Source organism: Falco punctatus (genome assembly GCF_963210335.1).
Source record: "Falco punctatus genome assembly, chromosome: 13".
Taxonomy (NCBI): domain Eukaryota; kingdom Metazoa; phylum Chordata; class Aves; order Falconiformes; family Falconidae; genus Falco; species Falco punctatus.
The window spans coordinates 27,441,652-27,463,977 of NC_137593.1; the positions used below are offsets into that span (position 1 = coordinate 27,441,652).

At 43.5% G+C, this 22,326-nt stretch overlaps 1 protein-coding gene across 1 annotated transcript in view; it reads right to left on the reverse strand.

The window, feature by feature from the left end:
* Window positions 1-22,326, reverse strand: part of EHHADH (enoyl-CoA hydratase and 3-hydroxyacyl CoA dehydrogenase) — a 27,889-nt gene continuing 5,563 nt past the window's right edge. Inside the window, exons 2-7 of the mRNA XM_080409751.1 lie at window positions 19,537-19,640; window positions 18,622-18,794; window positions 17,128-17,239; window positions 16,709-16,813; window positions 10,197-10,538; window positions 1-2,466 (exon numbers count right to left, since the gene is read on the reverse strand). Of these exons, the coding sequence (XP_080265877.1) occupies window positions 1,196-2,466; window positions 10,197-10,538; window positions 16,709-16,813; window positions 17,128-17,239; window positions 18,622-18,794; window positions 19,537-19,640 (2,107 nt within the window). The 3' untranslated portion in view covers window positions 1-1,195. The remainder of the gene's footprint in view (window positions 2,467-10,196; window positions 10,539-16,708; window positions 16,814-17,127; window positions 17,240-18,621; window positions 18,795-19,536; window positions 19,641-22,326) is intronic.

Genomic DNA, 22,326 nt, shown 5'->3' on the forward strand with positions numbered 1-22,326 from the left:
TTAGATAATCAAAGCAGTTTTATTAAAATAAAAAGTAAAACTTAAGACATCCAACGTCCCTGAGAAGGAAACCCAGACCAACCTATTCCCTACACCAGACCAGAAGATACATTCACTAGACACAAGAAATGGGAGACTTTGTCCCAGAGCATCAAGCCTGGAGCAGGTTTGGTTCACTCTCCCCTGCTCTGCTCTCTTCTAGAGATCTGCCACCTCCCTGCCTGCCTGTAGCTATGTTCCTGCCTGCACACATGCACTTCTCACTGTGCCCTCTGCTCGTCTGAAAACCCACTAAGTGCCAGTTTCAATCTAGTCGATTAGAGCACGTTGAGCCCCAAGACCTGGTAGCAGGCAAGGTAGGGGGTGTGATGGCAATACCCCCCCACAGTTCATGATGCCAGATGTTTCTACTTGGACAAAGCTGGGTGGGGATAATGATAACAGAGGATAGGGTCTGGATGCAGAAGGCCAGTCATGAGCCAGCACTGCAGGGCAGGTTAGTCAGGTGGATGTATTTGTAGCTTTTGTGTCACTCATTAGAATCTTCTCTGCAGCAGGGAGGAGGGGCAGTACCAGCCCTGCCCCCCGCTGTCTGCTCATACCTGCCCTCTCCAATTCATTTGACTTTACCTCTGAAAGGTGCTGCACCCCTTGTGCCACCCCTCCCCCAGTAGCAGGAAGGGAGCAGGCTCCAGCTGGCCGTCTTCAGGAGGGCCAGGGAGCCCAGTGGAGGTGGGCTGCACAGGAAAAACCTGAACAAACTGGGAAATAGATTTTAAGGCAGGTCTGGTAGATCCAGCTGGTCTTGAGTGAATTGTGATCATCTCTCTGTTGGCCCCCACCATGATTTGCTTTGTGGGCTGTGGATGCTGCTCCTCCCTCCCACAAAGACAGACTGGAAGAGAAGTACAGCTGTGAAGACCTGAAGGCAGAGGTGATGGCCTTACAAAGCAATGAGCAAAGGCGGCGGGCGAGGCTGGTGCTGGGAAGGAAGGGTGGTGATGGAAGTGGTTACTTGCAGCAAGGGGGGGACTGAGATTCATCATCAGCCAAAGTTATTCTCTGCAAAGGAAAGTCAGTGACATTGTTTATGAGCCTGTAGCACTTCGGTTTTGATTGGAAAAGACAGTGCAATTACAGCATCTGTTTCATGAAATCAGCCTCCATTAAACGTATATAGCAGGCATCGGTGCAATCACAGCTTGTTGCTTGGCTGGCTGAGGTAGGACATCCACTCTTTGAGGGGCGGGTTCCCCATAGCTACCAGCTTTTTCAGAAAGGCACGGGGCTGTAGCCCCGGAACATCAGGGTGGGCCTCGGAGTATTTCTGCAGTTTAGCCAGAACACGAAGGAGCCCAACGGTGGAAGCATAGAACATGGGGCCACCCCTGTGCTTTGGCCACCCATAGCCATTGATGTAAATTACATCCAGGTGTTCTGGGCCTGATGCTATTCCCTCAGCCAGGATGTCAAACCCTTCGTTGATGAGGGAAAACAAGCACCGCTCCAGGATTTCCTCCTGATCTATAAAGCGGGTCTTGATGCGATGGGTGTCTCTGTACTGGGACAGAAAGCTGTGAAGCCATGGATCTGGCTTGGCTGTCCTGCCCCCAGCCTTCTCGTACTGGTACCATCCTTTTCCAGCTTTCTGGCCGAACCTGCCATTCTCACACAGAAGATCTGGCAGCGGACTGTAGCGATGGCCATGCCGCTGGCGGGCTGGTGTTCCTGGAGGTAGCGAGGCCCCAGTGAGACCCTGCCCCTTTCGAGACCTCCAGCCCACATCCAGCCCAGCAAGATCAGACATTCGGAAAGGTCCTATCTTAAACCCAAAGTCTTCAAGAACCTGATCTACTGCTTCTGGTCTGCTTCCTTCCTCTACAAGGAAAACTGCCTGTTGTACATATGGAAACATCATTCGATTCCCAACAAACCCAAAACAATTCCCTACCACCACTCCGACTTTTTTCAGTGCTTTGGCTAGCTGCATAGCAGTGGCAATGGCAGTGGCAGATGTGTGATGGCCATAGATTATTTCCAGTAGCCTCATCACATGAGCAGGGGAGAAAAAGTGTGTGCCAATGACCTGCTGCGGGTGGCTCGTGGCAGAAGCTATTTCATCAATGTCCAGGGCTGATGTGTTTGTACACAGAAAGGCCCCTGGCTTGCAGATTCTTGATAGCTTGTGGAATATTTCCTTCTTTAGTGCCATGTTCTCAAACACAGCTTCAATGACTAGATCTACATCACACAACACATCAAAGTCCACAGTGAACTGGAGACGTGCAGGGTTATGAAAATCCAGAGTCTGGGCACCCGGCTCCATTTTCATAGCCTCACGTTCCAAAAGGAGCATCACAGCTTTTCTTCCCGTGCTCAGATAATCCAGATCCTGCTCCAGGGCTACCACAGGTATGTTGGCCTTAACCAGAGAAGTCACAATGCCTCGTCCCATTGTTCCCAGCCCTAGGGATAAAAGTGAGACAGAATCAGAGACTATGAATAAAAAATGTTACAATTAATCACTTGATGGTAGCATTTCCTTTGTATCTGCAGGATAAAAAGTGGAAGCCTATGCAAAACGAGTGGTGCACAGACAGGAAAAAAGAACTGAAGACTGGGAAAAAGGAACTGAATTTCCTTTTTCAGTGAGCCTAAATGTTTGAAAAGCAGTAGCATAAAGGCAAGTTAATGTCCTCTCAAGCTTGCAAAATACCAGACCATGTCTTCTCCCTGCAAAATTTCATACCTACAGAAACCAGCATCACTTAAGAGTTAGAACATGGAGATCAAAGACAGGAGATCCGAGTTTCAGCTTCAACCCTGTTACCAACTTCTAGCCGGCAGTTTCACAAGCAAGTTTCACCCTGAGGATACCAGTGCCTCTCTCTTCCTGTGAGATGGTCCTTTATGGGCACTCACAGAATATTAGTGTAAGCAACAACACGTCACTCAGAGATTTTGACACCAGCAAAGCTCAGACAATTGGTTTCTCCCTCCTTCCAAGCTTCCTCTTCATCTCCCTCCATTTCTCCCTCTGCACTTCACTGCGTAATCTTTGAAGCAAAGAAAATTCAGCTGCTATTTCTGTAAAGACTCTAGGACACTGATCTGCTCTAAACTTTACTTTGTCTCTAATGTCTTGTATGTCTCTCACTGTCAGGTCAAACACAATGAAGCTAACACAGTGTTCTTAATCCAGATTTCAACATCTTCTATCTCCTTTTCAATCACTCTGGAACATCAGTGGCCTTTTGCTTGCTGTTTGCTCTTTATATCAGGCACTTCTGCCCACTGGGAACTGTTCAAGTCCTCCAACACAGGCCATGCCTAACTTCTGAAGATTCTCGAAGACACAGTCTTCCTTGTCTAACCACACGGTTAAAGCACTTGCTCAGGATTCCTGTAACTGAGCATCCATTCAAGCTGTATTTTTTTTCTCCAAGATCCGTAAATGCACTACTACCAGCTCATGCCCCCAGGAATATCAGTGTAGAGACTATTGGCTTGATCCCTTCCCTCCTTCTGAGCCCTTCCACCAGCTCTGCCCTCTATTACATTAAATGAAGCTGCACGCTTACACTTCCCTGTGATACACAACCCCACAGTACTTATCCTGCTCTCCCCTGATGGAGGCTTTTCAGACTAAGTTAATACAAACCAGTAAGAGAAAGCCAGGACAATTTTACCAGCTTTAGAAGTGTGAAGCACTGAATGGGAGGATTATTAATATCTTAAATAAAGCAACAATCAAAGTACAGGTTTGTTATAATTCTGTAAAAATGATTTTTTTTAATCCCAGTTTTACAAATGAAAGTCAGCTGAACAAATAAACAGCAACAAGGGGATTAAAAAATTTGTCTAAAGCAGCTTTGTAAAGAAGAGTTGAAATCATGTTATCATTTAAACAAGTTCCAACAACCAAGTTCAAATAAGGCAGTATGTTTTTTCCTGCAAGCTACAGACCCTTGGTTTAGTTCTATCCACCCTCAGCTTGTGTACACACAAGACATTTAAAACATTCCATGCTTAGCCACAAGAAGATAGTTTTTACAGGCATCACTATCTGGCAGCCTGCTTATATACCCTTACGCTCCCAAGCAAATGTTCTAGTTCCTTTCTAGGAAATTAGATTTGCTACTTCATAATCAAATACTACTAAAAACTAATCTGAAAATAAAACTAGAATAACATTAATCAGTTCTTAGTATTTCAGTGTCCATGGTTTGCTGCCTGAAAAACCCCAAACACAAATAGCTCCTCCCAGTGTGCTCAGTACTCAGAGCCTTGGATGTGGGAGCAGGTATGGTCAGAGAGTTTCCCCCCGTCTTTGGTGAGCTACACAAACTGCTTTCTTCTTGGACAGTGCAGGACGGCAACTCAGCACCTCCTGTATACCCACCAAGCCCAGCCCCGTCTTTACGCCTCTCTTTAGACATCAAGCTGAAGCGTTTGCAGTTCAACATGGCTCCCTCTTGAAGTCTCTTCTTTCCCAGGATGGAGTCCTGGGGGTTCTCCCTAGAATTTCCAAGCTCTACTAAAGAAATAACATGCACATCCTGAGCCTTATTAACTCCTGTGCCTCTCAGTTTCGGCCTCATGACTGAAATCTTAGCAGCTCTCTTGCCACATGAACACACCGCTTCTTCCTAAACCAAAACCTCTTCCACGAGCAGTGCTTCTCCAGCCCTCTTTCCAAGGGAATTTCTGCAGTGCTGTTAGCCAATTCCCCTGTTTGCTTTCATCCACATATAGTATGAGTGCCCCCATCTCGGTTTTAGCCATCCCATGATAGACAGGCCTACACACTTGTAGCACTTCACTTTCTAGGCCATGGGAGTAGGCTTATAGATAAGATATGAGCTTGCCAAGCTTGTTTCTGACCTAGAAAAGCTGTCTCTCAACTTACTTCATAACTCTTCAGTGGCCTGTATGAAATGATGTTCAATGAAGCTGGCAGAGACAGTAATGAAAGCCCCAAGGGTTTTGTTACGTTAGAGCTCGCATAGCATGACTCCCCTGGAAATATTTGCTAAAACTGGGCTGTAAAACTAAGGAGAGATTTGGCTGTCTAGCAGGGGAAGAAGAATTTTTGGTGACTTCTCTTTTCAATAAAGCTGAATGATCTTGGGGAAGAGTATGTTAGAGCAGAAAGAAATGGAAGGGAATCATTGGGCTTTACATGTGTAGAAGGCTGTAGACGAAAGAGAAAGAGAAATGTCACATGCTCAGCTCAGCTCACACAGACAAAAACACAGCTAGGAACTACTCCAGAATTTCTAATGTGTTCTGTTTTCTTCCTCAATAGTGATCTCACTTCCCAAAAACCATGAAAAAAACCCTGTATTCTTATCTTCCATGCTGGGGACAGTTTTCAGACCTGTGTTACCACCTGTAATGCCCAATGAGTATCTTTCAAAAGGGGACTGAAATCTGCTTCAGGAGAAAGAACTCTAGCCATCTTGCTTCTGGTCTTTTGTTGTGAAATGTAGCTTTGACACAGAAATAAAAATACACTTGAACCCAAGTAATTTCAGGCCAAACATGGATATGACAAATCCATTTGTTGGGCAAGCTGAGTGAATAATGACTGTTAATTATTGATCTGTCACATGAGGTACTTAGAATATGAAAACCCATGCAAAATTAACTGAAGGACTTTAAAAACAAATTTCAAAGCAAATGAACTCAAAATATGTATGAAGTAACTCATGTACAGTCACACACACTAGAGAAACACAGATGAGTGGAAAATAATTCTGAACTATTATGAATATTTGGCCTTTAAACTGCCAGGCAATGGAAATAATACTTTATAGATTGGTAAAAATATGCAAAGACTGTTCCAGTTTCCCTGTTAAAAAACAACAACGAGCAATTGGCGGTGGCAGACTGCTGCAGACTGGAGCTGCTGCTTTCTCTGTTTCAGGGTATTAATTTGAAGCAGAAATAATGTGATACTCGAGGCAAGCAGGGAGCTCTGGGAAGATTGCAGAAGGGACAGAGAAGAGCTCTTTTTCTGCATGACGAGGAACCAGAGAAAGTGGAGGGAGACGGGAGCCAAGAGTTCAGAACAAGCAGAAACAGATGAAATAGGTGACACTGCATGTGGCTGAAGACAGTCAAGGACAGCTAGGCCAAAAGCAGGAGGGATCCCACATGGCTGGGTGTTACCCACTTATCAGTCTTTCAGCGAGCAAACTGCAGACAAATGCAGCTGGTGGGAAGCCAGGAATGCAGAGGAATGGTTGCAGTTCACCAGCAATGCTATCTATCAAGCATGCCCACAAAAATGATAGATCAGCCTTGATGTTGAATCTACATTAAGACATGGTCAGCAAGAGACGTGCCAGCTCCCTTCAACAAGTTCCTGCTAATATTGGACAGACAGGGGAGCCACAAAGCAAGGCTCCACTAGCATGCATGGCACTGCTTCCATACCCTAAAGATCCTCTGTCCCTTTGGAAGAGGTACTGAAGGAAGAGGAAGTCAGCGTGATCTTCTCAGTTGCTTCCCATCATGCAGTGATAAAAGATGTAAGCAGCAGCATATTGCAACATGATGTCAGTGTGTGGAACAGCACAGCACTGTCTATTGGAAAAGGGGGTCTGCGTGATTTCTGACCAGCCAAAATGGACACAACTTCTTGCTCTGACTGCCCTCCTCTCTGCAGTGAAAACAGAGAGGCCCTGGACCACCCAGGGTCTTGGTACTAAGACTTGATACTTACATGGATGAATAGCCCTATTTTAAAAGGTGTCAGTCCCTCAAAAATCACCCCTAAGATTTTGATTTCTAGTGCTGCAAGCAAGAATGTTCCTAAGACAAGAATGTGAAATTATGAGCTACTGTACAGCACGGTACTGGCTGCAGAATGACTTTTTGCTACAGCAGCCTGAAAGAAATACAATTGTGTTGCCATATTCTATGCCTGTCTCTAATGGACTTGCAATTTCACTGACATCAAAAGGCAAAATAGGAGACAAACCTTCCAGAGGAAGGAGAAAAACCACAGTGGGGTGGCAGAAAGAAATTATGGAAAGCAGTGATACTTCATACGGTGTGGGATTCAGAGTTAAAAGGAGGTGATCAATCACCCCAAAATAGGAGATGTCACTTACCAAATGAAGTATAACGTGAGCAAGTAGCATAAACAAAGCAAGCCGTAACTGCGGGCTGTGGGGGCTGTATTGGTAGCAGCAGTGATTCAGAAAAGGCACTAGGAGTCTGGGCAAGTGTCAAGGCCCCGAGTGCACTGATAAGCTTTAATGACCGTGACCAGCTACAGCTGGAGCTTCCACCCACGTGCACTGCCCATGAGCCTTGAAGCCCATGGCCTTCAGACCTGGGTCTTCAGTTCCTTTCTAAGCTATGCTGGAGGAGTTCTGCTGTCTTACCGTGGCTGTGCCAGGCTATGGACACTGTTGATCCAGACCTCAGCCTGCAGACTGGCTTCCCAGCTTTACCTCACGTGAACTTTGCTTTATCATCTGTACTTCTAGAAGATGCTGGCCATGATCTCTCTCTGGGTCTGCCCTGCTCGCCTTGCTCAGGTGGTAAATAATTGATACAGCAGTGGGTTGTGCTGCCATCCAGAGGGAGAAAGGGGTTGACAGGAACTTTACGAAATTCAGCAAGGGGAAGTGCTGCTGTCCTGCACCTGGGGAGGAATAGCCCTATGCACCAGTATCTGCTGGGGCTGACTGGCTGGAAAGCAGCTCTGCAGAAAAGGATCTGGGGGTCCTAGTGGACACCAAGTTGGCTAAGAGCAAAACTATGACCTTTGTGGCAAAGGCAGCTAATGGTACGAGCCCTCTGGGCCGCATTAGGAGGAGCCTTGCGGGCAGGTTGAGGGAGGCCATCCTTCCCCTCTGCTTAGCACTGGTGAGACCACGCCTGGAGGACCATGTTCAGTCCTGGGCTCCCCAGTACAAGGGTGATATGGAGCTGTAAGTGAGTTCAGTGAAGGGCCAATAAGACAATTATGGGACTGGAGTATGTCTCATGAGGAAAGGCTGAGAGAGCTTTAACTCCACCCTAGAGAAGGCTGGGGGGGAATCTCGCCAATATATAAAAATATCTGAGGGGAAGGTGTCAAGAAGATGGAGCCAGACTCTTTTCAGTGACCCCGGTAACAGGACCAGAGGCAACGGGCACAAACTGAAACATGTGAGGTTCCATCTGAACGTAAGAAACCACTTTTTTTTACTGTGGGGGTGACTGAGGGCTGGCACAGGTTGCCCAGAGAGGTTGTAGGGTTTTCATACTTGGAGATATCAAAAGCTGTCTGGACATAGTCCTGGGCAACAGGCTCTAGGTGACCCTGTTTGAGCAGGGGGGACGGACAAGATATGTTCAGAGGTCCCTTCCAGCATCAAAGATTCTGTGGGTCTGTCCCCATGGGAGGTGTTATTGCCATTGGCTCCTCATCACTGCAGTGCAGCTGCTCCCTGCCAGTGCATAACTAACAGAATGTGTTGAACATGGCTAATACGAAAGTTGCCTGTTACCTTGAGCATACTAAGTAGGAGGAAGGAAGAAACATCTTGGTATCTGGTCTTAACGCAATTGTTCTTGGAATACTGTTCCCACACCAGTTATGCATGCTTTATGAAGTGTTGAAAATGAAGTGTTGAAAAATCAGGGGAAGTTCACAGTCGTGAAAATGACCAGTGTGACAGATCGTGCTCTGCTGCAAAAGTATCTAAGTGCTTAGTTTGTTCATTCTGCAAAAAGTCTGGGTTAACTTGGGCATTGTCTGTAACCAGCTACGCAAACACTGAAATGTTGGGGTAGAGGCTGGAGTAATCGGAATTCAGAACCCTGTCTGGAGATGAGGCGCAAATACTTAATCCAATGGATGGCGAGATGCAGCCCAGCCAGTTCAGTTTGGAAATGATACAAATTGTTTCTACTATAAACTTTCAAACAGAGATTGCTTTTATCTTTAGAATTCCCTCTAGCTCAGTTACAGCACCAAAATAGGCAGATCAGATCTAAACAGCCCTTCTGGCTAAACTGTCACTGCAATTGGAACTTTGCAAGTGTATTATTCTGGCGTGGTTTATCAGTATGTAGCAAATAATGCCCATTCTAGTTACCTGATCATTCCTATAAAACTTCAACACAAGCCTTTCCTGCCAAAAAACACACTGCAGGACTGACCTGTCTGGGACTGCACGTGTCCAAAGTACTGTGCTTTTCAAATCACATGATAAACTTGGCAATAATTAATGCCTTTTTACCTGAATGCTATTAACAGCCACGGATTTTCCTCACAAGGTTTGTGGACCAATGTTTAAAAACTGTTTTCATTGAAAATATGGTGTGGCAGCTAATGAAGAGAAGGGAACTTCCAAAAAAAAAGTCTTTCTATGGCCTGCAATGAGTTTTCAGACAGTTCATGTTGCAGAGTGTAAGAGGCCTGAGAAGTACCCAGGAAAAAGCAGTGCTGCCCTGGTGAGCTTTCTCTGAAACAGAATGGATGTTTTCAGACTGCTCCATTACTTGTCTAACCATTTTTTGAGTGCTACTTTCAACAGGGAGAGCTGAAAGATACTTTTTTTTTTTTTTTAAATCTCAGCAGTGCATCAAAGGTTTTATTTAAATTGCTCTTATAAAAAATTAATGAAGGCATTATCTTGCTGGGCTACAAAATGGCAGGAGTGGATCCCAGTGAGATGAAATCTTCTTAAAATACAGCTGTCAAAACATTTCTGTATTAATACATCCCTCAGTAACTCTGTGCGCATGCACTTGCAGTACAGAACCAGACCAGGAGGAGGAGAATTTCATGCAAACCTGGTTATAATATGGAACAAAGCCAGGACTCAACACAGCAGTATTTAAAAGCGAACAGACTGCTTATGGTCCACAGATTAAGCTGCCTCTGAAGTGAGAAGAAGCTATTCTTCCAAAGAAAGAGGTAGCATCAGGTAACAGTCTAGTGGGATGTGATTTGCCATCTGAATTTATGAGCTCACCAATGCAGTGACAACTTCCCTCCTTGCATGTCTCCTATGGGTGTGGAGTATCTTCACCTGTGATGGGTATCAGTGACTTTGGCCAGTGACTGCTAGGGAATCTCACTTCAGCCTTCTGCCACCAGTGAAGCCCAGTTACTCTCATCCCACTCCCTTTCAGCTCTGCTGTTAGCTGTGCAGTCAGCAACCACACCAGCTTTTTCATTCCCTTACCTATCACAGCTGCTTTGCGGATGGGCTGAGGGGAAGCACTTTTCCATGAAGCTCCACTGGGTGTTGTCCACTTCTGTGTTGCTCTCTCTGCGAAGAAAGCATACTGCAGTGCTTGGGCCTGGCCTGAAGTCAGCAGGACATTGAACAGCTCTCGCTCCTTCCGGACTCCATCTACAAAAGGCTGCTCTGTGGCAGCTTTGACTGCCTGGAAGCACAGCTCTGGAGCCAAGCACCCATGGGCCTGTTTCTTCACCTTCACAAGAGCCTTGCTGAGAAATGCTTCCATGTTGGGTAGTTTTGGGATTGGCTTCAGGCTGAGCCTGCGAGGTCCCAGTGGCTGGCCTGGGGGTAGAAAAACAGTTACAGAACAAAGCACGCACATCTGGAAGACTACAGATTTTCACCCCTTTCTACAGAGACTGGGAAGGCAGTCTACCTCTTTTTCTTGTAAGCTCACTGTATTAGGGCTTGCACGGCACAGTGATCTGGGTCTAGAACTAAAGTGTCCAACATTTCTCTTTAGCTTTCTGTTTGCTCTGACAATTAACATTTTTCAAGTCCCTTCTCAGACTTCAAAAAAGCAAAATTTCAATTTCAAAGTAATTATCTCCTTTTTCTCAGCCACACAGTTCCAGCTGCCACATTCATATGGCTCTTTCTGCAAGCTTCAGTACTAAAGTTTTCTTCCAGCACTGTTTACTACTCAGTGCCTGGTCAACCTGGCTAGCCAGATGCATTCCAGCCAGGGTCCTGACCCAGGCATTTATAAAAGACTGGGAAATACACCTTGGCTTCAATTGTTCCCTGGCAGCAGGAATCCCTCTCTTTGCTTTGGGACTAAGCAAGAGGACAGTTCACCCAGCATGTCTTGGGAAGCAAATGAATAATAAAAGGAGAGTTCATGCTTCTGTGTCGGCACGGGGTGAATCAAGCAGCCACACAAATATGTGAAGCTCATTACAGACAGAGGTTGCTATGGCGATACCTAGAAATTATTTTAATTGAGAGAAGTTAGTTACATTTCAGATGCCAAAATCCTCTCTATCCTCTTCAGAAGTACAAACCTTGGCACCTGCTAGGAGATCTCTGATCTGCCCATACTCAGGCTGTTCCTATGCTCTTAATGGCAGCTTCCCTCACTAAAGACCGTGCAGGAACAAGATCAGAAATTCAGGATGTATCCCCTTAATATTCCAACATTTTTGCAAAGACCCTTTTATCATCATAGCCACGTCCTGATCGTTAACTAACTGTGTAGCAGTGTTCCTGCACTGACTGCTGCGGTGTAGTTCCCAGATGCACCTAGGACTGCCACCAAAGAAGGGTGGTGGGTGGGACTCCTCTAATGAGAACCTTATGCTGAGAAGCTCTCTGGTATACAGTCTCATTGCCCTAACTTCTCTTATATGAGCTCTGCCACAGAAGCACGCTTCCTTCAGAGGTGGTATATTGCATGCAGCTCCCCTTTTTTCTTCCTGTTGCCTGAGTTAGGAAAATGCCAGTGCATCAGCAGAAGACTCAGGAGCAGGAAATCATACATGGGATGCTGAAGAGCGGGAATAATGGCAGCACTGCAATCATGGCTGCCCAAAGAACATGTCCTGTCTCTAGGTCTTCCTCCAAGACTGAGCAATGTTTAAGAGAAACAGAAATACAAGTTTCCAGGGCGAGTTAATATACTGATTTCCTGAAATAATGGTCTTCAGAGCTCAGGCTTTTTAATTAAGCCTTTTAGAGAACACAAAAAGATGAACGCTCACTGTGTAAGTAGCTTCCCTTATAATCAGAGTTCATAAAAATGTTTTCACATTGACAGTGAATATAGTCTGTATCTGCCAGTACTGCAGGATATAGTCAGGATAATGTTCCTTTTTCTTTAGAATCCTTTGTTTCTCCTGTAAATCTATGTTTCTAACCCAGAAATGCTCTCTATCTCTAGTCCTTTATTTAGGACTTAAGTAGTGGGTTTCATTTCATCACAAGAGGAAACCTCAGGTTTGTCCCAGAAAGCAGATCTGATGGCTGGAAGGTCACTTAAGACTAGGCAGATCCAGGGCCTTCATAAGACATCTCTGAAATGGAAAGGACTGGTAAAAAAGGAGTACTACTGGGAGCCTTTAAGCTTTGTCTTCAGATAGCAAATAGTACTTGTAAGCACAACTACTGATAGGGGACATGAGACCGTTCCTCAGAGTAAGAGAGACAAGTAACTCTCTTCAGGGTCCTGTAGTAAAACTTACTTAGCTGCAAGCTAAATACGTTTTGCTAAGTATTTCTGCTGCATCTCCATGTAATGTCTTTGCGTCTGCAATGCTACTAGGAATCAAGGGCATATTTATGAACAGGAAAAAAATTATCTGATTCTGAACCTGGGAAGAAGATATCAGTGTGGGACACCTGCCGCTTAATTTCTGAAATCAAGGCAGTAGGAACATGATGAACAGTATCAGACATCAGTGCTGCAGGGAAAAGTGTCATCCATGCACAGAAGCCAGCAGAGATACCTGCATTGTTTTACTAGGGTTTTTAGTCCAGTTGGCACAAAGGGCAGATCGAGTCTGTAACATTCCTGGCAGCAAAACCAACATGTAAGCATGCAGTATCAAATATTGTGCTATTTAAAGGAAAAACAAAAAATATCATCCCAGAGTTGCAAACCCTCGGGATATTACAGGACTCGATATGCAAAAGGCAGGGCTAGCCTAACAGTCTTCCTGGTGCTGTGAGCTGCTTGTGAATTTTTGAGAAACAAAGCTGAAACGGGCCCCCTGCTCCTCAGGCTTGCAGTGTTCTCAGGCCTGCCTGAGACAAGTCCAGTCTGTCAGACCTTTCACAAACTCGGGTTGCGTCAAAGGGGCACTCTGCTAGACCTTCTGCCTAAAGGAGACGGCAGCCAGAATTGTGAGCCCTGGAGAGATTGAAATGTCTTTTATTGTACATCTTCCCAGAGATGATGCACTAAAGACCCTTGCAACTATAACTGAAAGCCTTTCTCCAGCAGTCTCCATTTAAAGCGTGCAATTACCTAGCAGCAGTATCTGCTACTCCTTTGGGTCTTATGAGACTCAGAAGAAACACGTGTTTCCTCCACAGTTACTCCTAGTGGCTTACAGTCAGAAGCTCATAATCATCTTTCCACGCAGAGTTTAATACCTGGGGGGCCTGAGCTAGTCTAAACAGAACTGATTTTCCTGGGGTCTTCAGCGCAAGCCATTGACACTTCTGTGTTACGATACATTAAGATAATAATGGTCGATCAGTAGATGTTGTCAGAAAGCAAGGGATGATTATATATGAAGAGAGAGCTTCAAAGAAGTCTGCTGTGCAGAGGATCAGCAGCCGTGTTCTCCTCCAGCTGAGGAAGACTACAGCAGGCCAGCAAGAGGTGGCCAGTATAAGTTGCAGGCTACTGCCTACCACAAGCAATTCCAGCAATTTTTCAATTTTGTGTTGCCATCAGGTGGACACATTATGTAATGCAGCTTCGAATTAGTGCAGTGATTCTCAAGCACATTTACTGAAAGAACATTCTCCTTGTCTCCAAGGCTTTAGCTCCTGTCTATTCCTTCTAAAAAATGCCTTCAAAAGTGAAGATATTTTCTTTTACCTGAAGAGACCAGTTTACCCGAAGAAGGTGAGGAACATACACTCACTTCCTATCTGCAATATATAATTACTGGTTTTCAATGAAAAATTAAACTTAGAATCAGTAGTTGTTTCTGTATTCCTACAACCACTTATTCAGGACTGTTTCAGAACTCCTTTTGAAGGTGTTCTTCATTAAGAACAATCCATAAAAATGTATGGGTGAAGATGTCTTCCCAGCATACCTAGCATAAAGGTAGCTCGGTCAACTGCATATCGAAACAATAAGCAAGGACTTTGTTTCACTAAGGCCAGCCATTTGAGACTGATCTTGCCATGAGATTCCACAGCTCCAGCACTGAGAAAGCTTTAGAAGAAAATAATTTCTGAAGATTCTTTGAGACTTACTTTGCAGTACAGCCTTCCCATGAATAGAAATTCCACCAGTGACAAAACTAGTTATTTAGCCAAACTGCTGTGTAAGAAGGCAGCAGTTGTTAGCCTCATGTTGTTTTTTTTTTTTAAAATCTCATCAGAAACAAAACGCTGCATGCCATCCAAAGACAATGGACTTCTGTGATGGATTTTTTTGTGCGATTCTACTTCTGGTTTTATAAAGATTTTCTGAAAAATGTTAACTGAAAACAGATCCCAATATGAACAAAAACCAGACCAGCTATGCAAGACTGCCATCTCTTCTGCAGCCCTGAGTTAGTGCTTGATGTAGAGAAATAAAAGTGCTGGTTTGCCTTTGTGTGGCAGCGGAATTATATTAACTTTAGGCAAAGGCCAAAGTCAGGAACAACTCAAAAGGAACATATGGACTCTGGGTACACCATTCTTTCAAATTACCAGGTAACCTGAGGCTAAATCGTGCATCAGAACTTTTCATGGTCTTCTGCAAGGTTTAATGAGAAATTTTCCAAGCAGGAAAGAAAAAAAGATTAGCTGACTTGCCAGTATTTTCACTGTTAAAGCACATGCTTTAAATGCCAATAAAGCTCTTGGAAAGATTATTTTTAAAGTCCTGTTGGAGTTGGTATATAGTGTGATGTGAAACACCTTCAATGACATTACTCATTTTTACTGGAGTAACTCAAACCAGCAATAAACAGATAGAAAATCTACCAGTAATAATGAGTAAGACTGGGAGAGGTTACCTGCTGAACATCCAGCTAGAATCCTAGTTTGCTTGTATGATTCTCAAAAAAATTTTTCTTGGTGGGGACAATTTCCAGTGAAGATGGAGTTACAGAAGAGGAATTTGCCACTAGTGGTAGTGGACACAAGTTTCAGAAAGCAAGCTACACCAAGGAACAGTGTTCTCACTTCATTCCTGAGGTTCTCCTCTAAGGTCAAGCTGACTTTCACACTTGTCAACCACTGCACAATGACTTATTCTGTCACAGAATAAGCAAGCGTATAAATATCTAAATTGCACCCAATTTCACATAGTATTTGTTGAAATCCAGAATGCTTGCTGGTTTGCCAGTTCTAGCAACATACCTATTACTTGTTTATGATACACTGCTGCTGCCATCAGTAGTCGTATAGATCTTATGCAGGGCATCACTTAAGAAGCCCAGCGGGTACATCAAAGGGAACGCTGTTTCTTGGGTTAATTTGCCTAGAAGAATAGTAATAGTTCACTGCTCTCCCAACAGATGGAGAAACAGAGTTCTCAATCAAAACTGACAAAATCAGTGAACCGAAGTATTTTTGTTTTTCTTAGAAGCAATAGTGAAATACATCACCCATGTCTTTCTAAAGGTTTATATTTAAATAGTCTGATTACATATACGGAAAGAGAAAAGAGGACTGCCTGTCATCAATTCTGCACTAAAAATGAAGCTCAAAAGTATCATAAGATGAATACAGTGAGAAGGAAGGGCATCTCTTACAGAAAACCTGGCCAGAGAACACCCTTTTGCACCTATCTGGTAAATCTCAAGTTGTAGGGAAGTATATAGGATACTGATCTTTAAGAATAACCCATTCACTGAACTATCTTAAAAACATGGTGCACTGTCTTCTAGAACAAAGCTAAGGCTGCTTCAGCTCCTAGAACAGAAGTACTCCTACAGAGAAGAAAGGGCTTGTTTGTAGGGGCAAAAGCACCCCCCCAGCTTGGAAAAGCATTGCCTATAAAGCCCGTGTGATCAAAGCAGAAAGGGGTTTTGCATCCTTGCATGCATCTCACTGGGACAGAGCTCCAGAGTAAATCCTGATGGAAGTGAATGGTCTGTTTCCAAAAGTACAAGGAGGTTAGTAGTGGAAAAATATCCTGTTTTCTCTCAAGGCAATGCTCCTCATGCTGCACAAGGAATGTTCCTCTTTCTGTGTTAGTTCCAGTGAATTTGATTTTGTTATTTCTAAAGTGTGTGTAGGGAAAGTCTCTCCACATCCCTCCCATTTCCGCAGGCCATTTTCTTACATAGCAGCTAAAAGGTTAGGGGCAGAGTCACTTACAGGCTCACAATCAACAAGCTGGGCTAAGGATGTGCCAGCCTCTGCACTAGAGGGAGAAAGTTATTTTTGATCAGCCATTATTGATGGTGCAACCAGAGTACATGCAATACCAGCTGGGATCCAAAGCTATATATGGAAAGAGCACATACTCCCCAAAATCAGCAGAATGCAGCAGCCCAGAGAAGCATATGAGTTTGGATATATAATTAAGAAGCAGGAGGACTTAATATGTAACTGTTCTCCAAAACCTCACTTGAATTTCTGCAGCTCTGCAGCATCTGATTTTTTCACTTCAGACAACAGAAAACAAATTCTGCAATTAATTCTATCTTACATGGATGCCAAAACTCAATGAATGGAGCATATAAATGGAACAAACTGGTGGGCTTTGTTCTGACTCTCTTCAGCCCTGAAACATCACTCATTATTTCTTGGCATTGCTACAATTCTTTCCTCACCAATCACTTTGTTTGCCAAGCGAATTGCTGCCTCAACTGTGTTTTCTTCCACAACTTCATCAACCAAGCCCAACTTCAGTGCTTCAGTTGCTGGAATGTGTTTTCCTGTGATAAAAAGAGAAATAAGACTACACTGGGGCATGATGAGCAATTTCATTCTTTTCCATCTGATCAAATGACTTGTGTTGACATGGCTTCAAATACGAGGCGTGCTTGTTATCAGGTACATAAAATGTTTAACTACATGCCTCAGAAGCACCTATGTCCCTTTCTTAGCCCATCATCAGTGGAAGCAAGCTGAATTCCAACCCAAGCCAGCTACAAAGGTAAAATAAATTCATGTTTCTTAGACTAAGCTGGTGGTAAGACTCGGTACCATATTCCTGTATACGGAGCAAGGCCAAAGCACGGTACTTGACCTGTAGTGATTATATCCAGAGCAGCTGGTACCCCAATCAGTCTGGGTAGTCGCTGAGTGCCTTCAGCACCTGGAAGTAACCCAATGGTGACCTCTGGAAAACCCATCTGTGCCTAAAATGAAGTCAAATTCAAAACCAAACCTGATTAGAAAGAATGATAATTACAAACTGAGCAGAATAAAGACAAGCAGACGTGATTCACCCGTTGCTCCTCTAGGAAGCATAGAAACTTCATCCTTACTTTTTGCCACGTAAGATGTTTAAGTCAAAAGCCCACTCAAGCATTTCAAGAACTTGAGTACAAATGAACAGGAAAAACATCACTTTCAGTGGGTGATGTATGCTAGCACAGCACTGGAGGAGAGTTGTGGGGCCAACAGCATCCCCCAGACTGACACATGTATAAACTAATTCTATCAAGCAGTTGTTACTAAATGCTGCAGGGCACTGTGACTTAACTGTTACCTCCCTATTCTAAGTCTTGGAAGTTCAGTAAAAGAAAATTGGTACTGAACTCTTCCCTAATCTTCCTTCAAATGGCTCTTGGTGCACTTGACATTTAGCAGGGTTACGGCAGAGAAGCCAGGGGCAGCAGGAAAGGGAGTCTTGTCTTCTTTTAAAAATCTGTATAGATTTTGTTGCCTCCTTTAAAAAAAAATCAGTTTGCACATTTCCCATTGAGCTCTTAAGAGATATGAAGTCACTTTAAGACCACTACTTATGGCACCCACCTTAGGTGGCATATAGGGTGATGTAGAATACCTCTTTATGCAGTTACAGCAACCCACACTGTCATGGAGAAACAGTGATTCATGCTGCAAAAGTGAGGGGATGGCCCTATCAGTGAAGAGTCTCTGTAAGGAGACCAGGTACTGCTAAAAGGTAGTTCAGCATTACTGAATCTTTAAGGGAATTCAAGAAAAAAAACCCCAGATGACTCCTTAAAAGACTCTTAAAGCTATCTTTTGGTCAGACTGCTCCTTGAGGACCCAGAGCTCATGGGAAATTAAACCATAAATGCTCCATGCTAGCTGAGTTTCAACTACCTATTGAAACTAGGTCACTAGCAGAAAATTCACAGGGCTGGGGAAAAAGGGAAAAAAAAGAGAGAAAGTCACTGCGTGAGCCAGTAGAATACAGCCACCTACATGAGAATATAGACAATGACTACTGAGACCTAGGGCAAATTAACACTCCATTACTGAAATTTGTATGCAGCCATCTATTTTACTGGTTACAAATCAATTTTATATTTAGAAATTACTTGAAATTACTTGTTTAGTATGACTTATGAAAGCGTGTCAAGGATGGTATGGTAGGTGAAGAATGTCTAGACACACAGACTTGTATCCTATAGCTATAAAGCCTTCTTTCTCTGGTCAGATGATCCCAGGAGACGCATGCTGTCCTACTGCTGTTCAGGAGCAGTCTCCCGCCCTGTCCATGGCCATATGTACATGGCTCCTGGCCACTCTAGTTTGCAGTGTGTGTTACCTTCACATGTGCAATCCGATAGTGACAGCCAAGTGCCACCTCTAGGCCTCCTCCTAAGGCAACACCTTCAATGGCAGCCACCACAGGCTTCTCGCTTCTTTCTATGAGAGAGACAATGGGGCCCAAGGCAATACCACGTGTCTTTGGAGAAGAAAACCCTCGAATGTCAGCTCCTGAGTTAGCAAAAAGAGATCGACAGGAATTAGTGGGCAAGGCAGTGATTGGAATAATTCTTCCCTCTGTGCCACTGAACATAGCTGCTCACAGATGATCAAGTCCTTGCAGAGCATGCTGCTGGCAGTAGAATGGTTAACAGGAATCAACCCCTTTTGGGACCATCTTCAAGAAACCTTTGCTCCTTGAGCCTATTCAGAGAGCTCAGGGGAAGGCTACGAACAAAAATACATAGTAACTGTAATGATCATGCAGTTGCTACAGAAATTTGCACACATCCTTTGTGTAATAAAGAAGTTGTGTCTAGAATAGTTAAATGGAAGTTACTACTAACAAGCAATGTACAGCTCCACAGAAATTCCCTAGCTTCCCAGGTTTCTACAACTAGCGACCTGTTATTACCACCGCTGCCCCACCCTGGGTACATTTCATATACTAGACCAGCTGACAGTCCAGAGATTTTAAACAAACAAAGCTATGGAGAGTAAGGAGGCACCAGCACATTAGGGGATAAGCAGCTGTCCCTCATTTCAGCATGAACATACCAGCTTATTTCTGGCCTGGACAGTCCAGCTTGTCATGTGCCCCATGTCAGTTGTGGCACAGCAGAATAGAAAAACCCACTGTCTTGTGGCCACTTCCAGCCAAATCAGCAGTGTTGTGAGGCAGAGAATCTTCAGATGTGTGGGTAGACAGAATTTCCTCTTTTTCTCAGGCTGTGTTGGATGAAAAAGGTCTTACCTGCACTGAATTTCCCATTTTCACCACAAATCGTAACAGCTTTCACTGAAGGATCTGCATGTGCTCTCTTCAGTCCATTTTCTAACTCCTGGAGAACAGTCAAACTGGAATAAATTAGAGATTCAGTGAGTAAAAATCAACTACATTACCCTTCCAAGAGGTCTGTGTTATAAACACCGGGTGTCCCAGGGAAAATGTGCAGTGTGTCCAAGGAGGTCTCTCCCCTAGTTTGTCTTCTGCCACAGCCTCTCCGGGTGAATCCTTTCATTAGTCTCCCCCTTAATTCAAGGGCAAGCACCAAACTCCAGCACGCTTGTGACTGCTGCTCTGTCATTCACTTCCTGGAGAGGCAGCTTCTGGCTATGACTTTGCTGTTTCCAAAGCAAGCAGCACAGGGAAATGTTCTTTTGAAAATGTCTTTATGAATTAAACATTCAGATTTTCAGGAAAACAGTTTAGCATAATTTAAAAGTAATTAATGCTAAACCCCTGACAATCTAAGAACTTTTTTAATAGAAAGGAGCTCCAGGGATAAAAAGCTGTCTTTCAAACACCTGACACATAGTTGGTGCTGTACTAACAATTATAATGCTCTCACCTTGCAAAGATCTGTAGACAGGTCCAGACTTAAACCCATGTAGGATCCTATCAAATTGAATTTGGGCCTAAAACACTACACAGAATGTCTTCTTTCGTGTCATCTGAACACATTTCCACAGACACAAGCAGTAAATGTGGCCAGCAATGAATTAAGAAAGAACTTAAAAATTAAACAGTGGAAGTATAAATAGCATTTTTACAAATCAGATATTTAAAAAAATCTGTCCTGACTGTATGCCTGCTTTGCATTTGAAGCTTAAATTATATAAAGATGTTAATTTATATAAGCGTGTGTGTATGGATGGATATGGAGAAGACTGTTTTAGAAGACAGTGACAATAAAGAAGATGGTAGGTAAAAATAGAAGCATTAACATCTAACGCATTATTAATAGAAATATTAACACAAAAGGTGTGTATACATAATTTACATACTAAAATATATTCATATGCACACGTTTGTAAATATATAAGTGCATATACAGTTTGTAAGAGAGACTTTTCTGTGTGCATACACACTACATATGTAGATATGCCTCTGCTTTAGAACACTGAGCCACAAGCAGTTGGAGGCTGGAGGAATACTCGGAGAAGTATCGCACGTGCTCGCCCAGTCCTTTATAAATACAGCTTCTGTTCCCAGACCTTCCCCAAACTGTAAGCCCCGTTTCACATGTAAGCTTGGTGGCTGATGAAGTGGGAGCAGAACTTTGTTGATGCCTAGTTGAGAGGAGTGTGGATTAAAAAGAACTGACAGAAAGGCTTGATGCATACTCAGTTTGTGCACATTTTTCAGTGTATTTGAGGGTATTTAATCTAAAAAGGAAGCTTGTCAAAAACTATATAATTTATGTGCAATGCTTCTAGGCGTGTCCAGGGTGAGTGATCACGTATTTATAGAAGCTTTAGAAACACCTTGCAGCATTGAAGTGGAAATCCATAGACTGAAAAGGAAAAAAAACCTGGGGAGCCCAAGAATTTTCCTCTAAGTCAGGTGTGCAAAGTCCTGCCAGCCAATCTCTGCATATTCCTCTTTCAAAATCAGAAATTAAGAGAAGGTTAATTTTATGTATTTATATATATATATATATAAAATATAAATATTAGCAAAGTCTGTTAATCGGGGGGCTCTCTAGGGGGGTCTCCAGGGCCTGCTGCATCCTGGATAGGGCCATGCTACACAGAAGGATCAGTGGGAGCCCCGAGACCTGGCAACCAGAGCGTGAGAGAAGTGTTATTTTTGGAGAGAGAACAGCGGTTATGTACCAATTGCCTCACCCAGACATCAAAGACAGCTCTGAAATCTGGTGTTAGTAATGGTTCTGAAAGCTGAAAATTAAAATGAAAATAATTTGCCCATGACAAAGAAAAACTATTACGTGACTTGGTAAAGGTCCTTCCAGTGCATATAGTTCCATGCAGCAGAATATGAAAGCCTTTCCAATGTAAAAAAATGGTTTCATATTCTGTGGGAAAAAATACATCTTAAAACCTGACGTTTTTTTATCTCACTCCCTTTAGAAAACCAAGTGCTGTGGCTGCTGCTATTTGAGGAGGACCCACGGGCTGCGACCAATGCTCGTTGCTCTTAGAGGTCTGATTTTGGATCAGTAGAGAGCCAGGCCACAGAAATACCAAACTCACCGAGCAGCTGGAAGATTAAAGGGAAAACCGTTATGAAATGTCCTTACACTTTACAAATCATGGTGCAAAGAGGGTGAAAAAGTATGTACTGGGATTCCAACCAAATGTTAGATTACTGACTTGGAAATACTGTATAGAAAAATGCCATAATTCTCTCAGGAACAGAGAAGAAGCAATCAAAGCACTTCAGTGTCTGTTGCAGACACATGATCAGCAGATGCAAAATGCCCATACAAAAGGTCTATCTGCATTAAATGGAAAAGTTCAGGATTTTATGTCAGAAATTAGTTACAAGCCCTTAGCACTTACAACAACATACTCCTACCAGAAGAAAAATTAGTCGTCAAGGCTGCCACAAAATAACAGTTCAATACCTACATGACCTGTATTAACCCAACAGAACTATTTTTGCCAGAGAATAACCTGACCCTGTACTTGCATAAATATTTCTTCTCCCTCCATAAAGCTTTTTCCAAGTGGATTTTTTTTTGTGGGACAAAAAGGAAGAAACATCAGACTTTTTGCAGTTTCTTGTTCTCTGAAGATG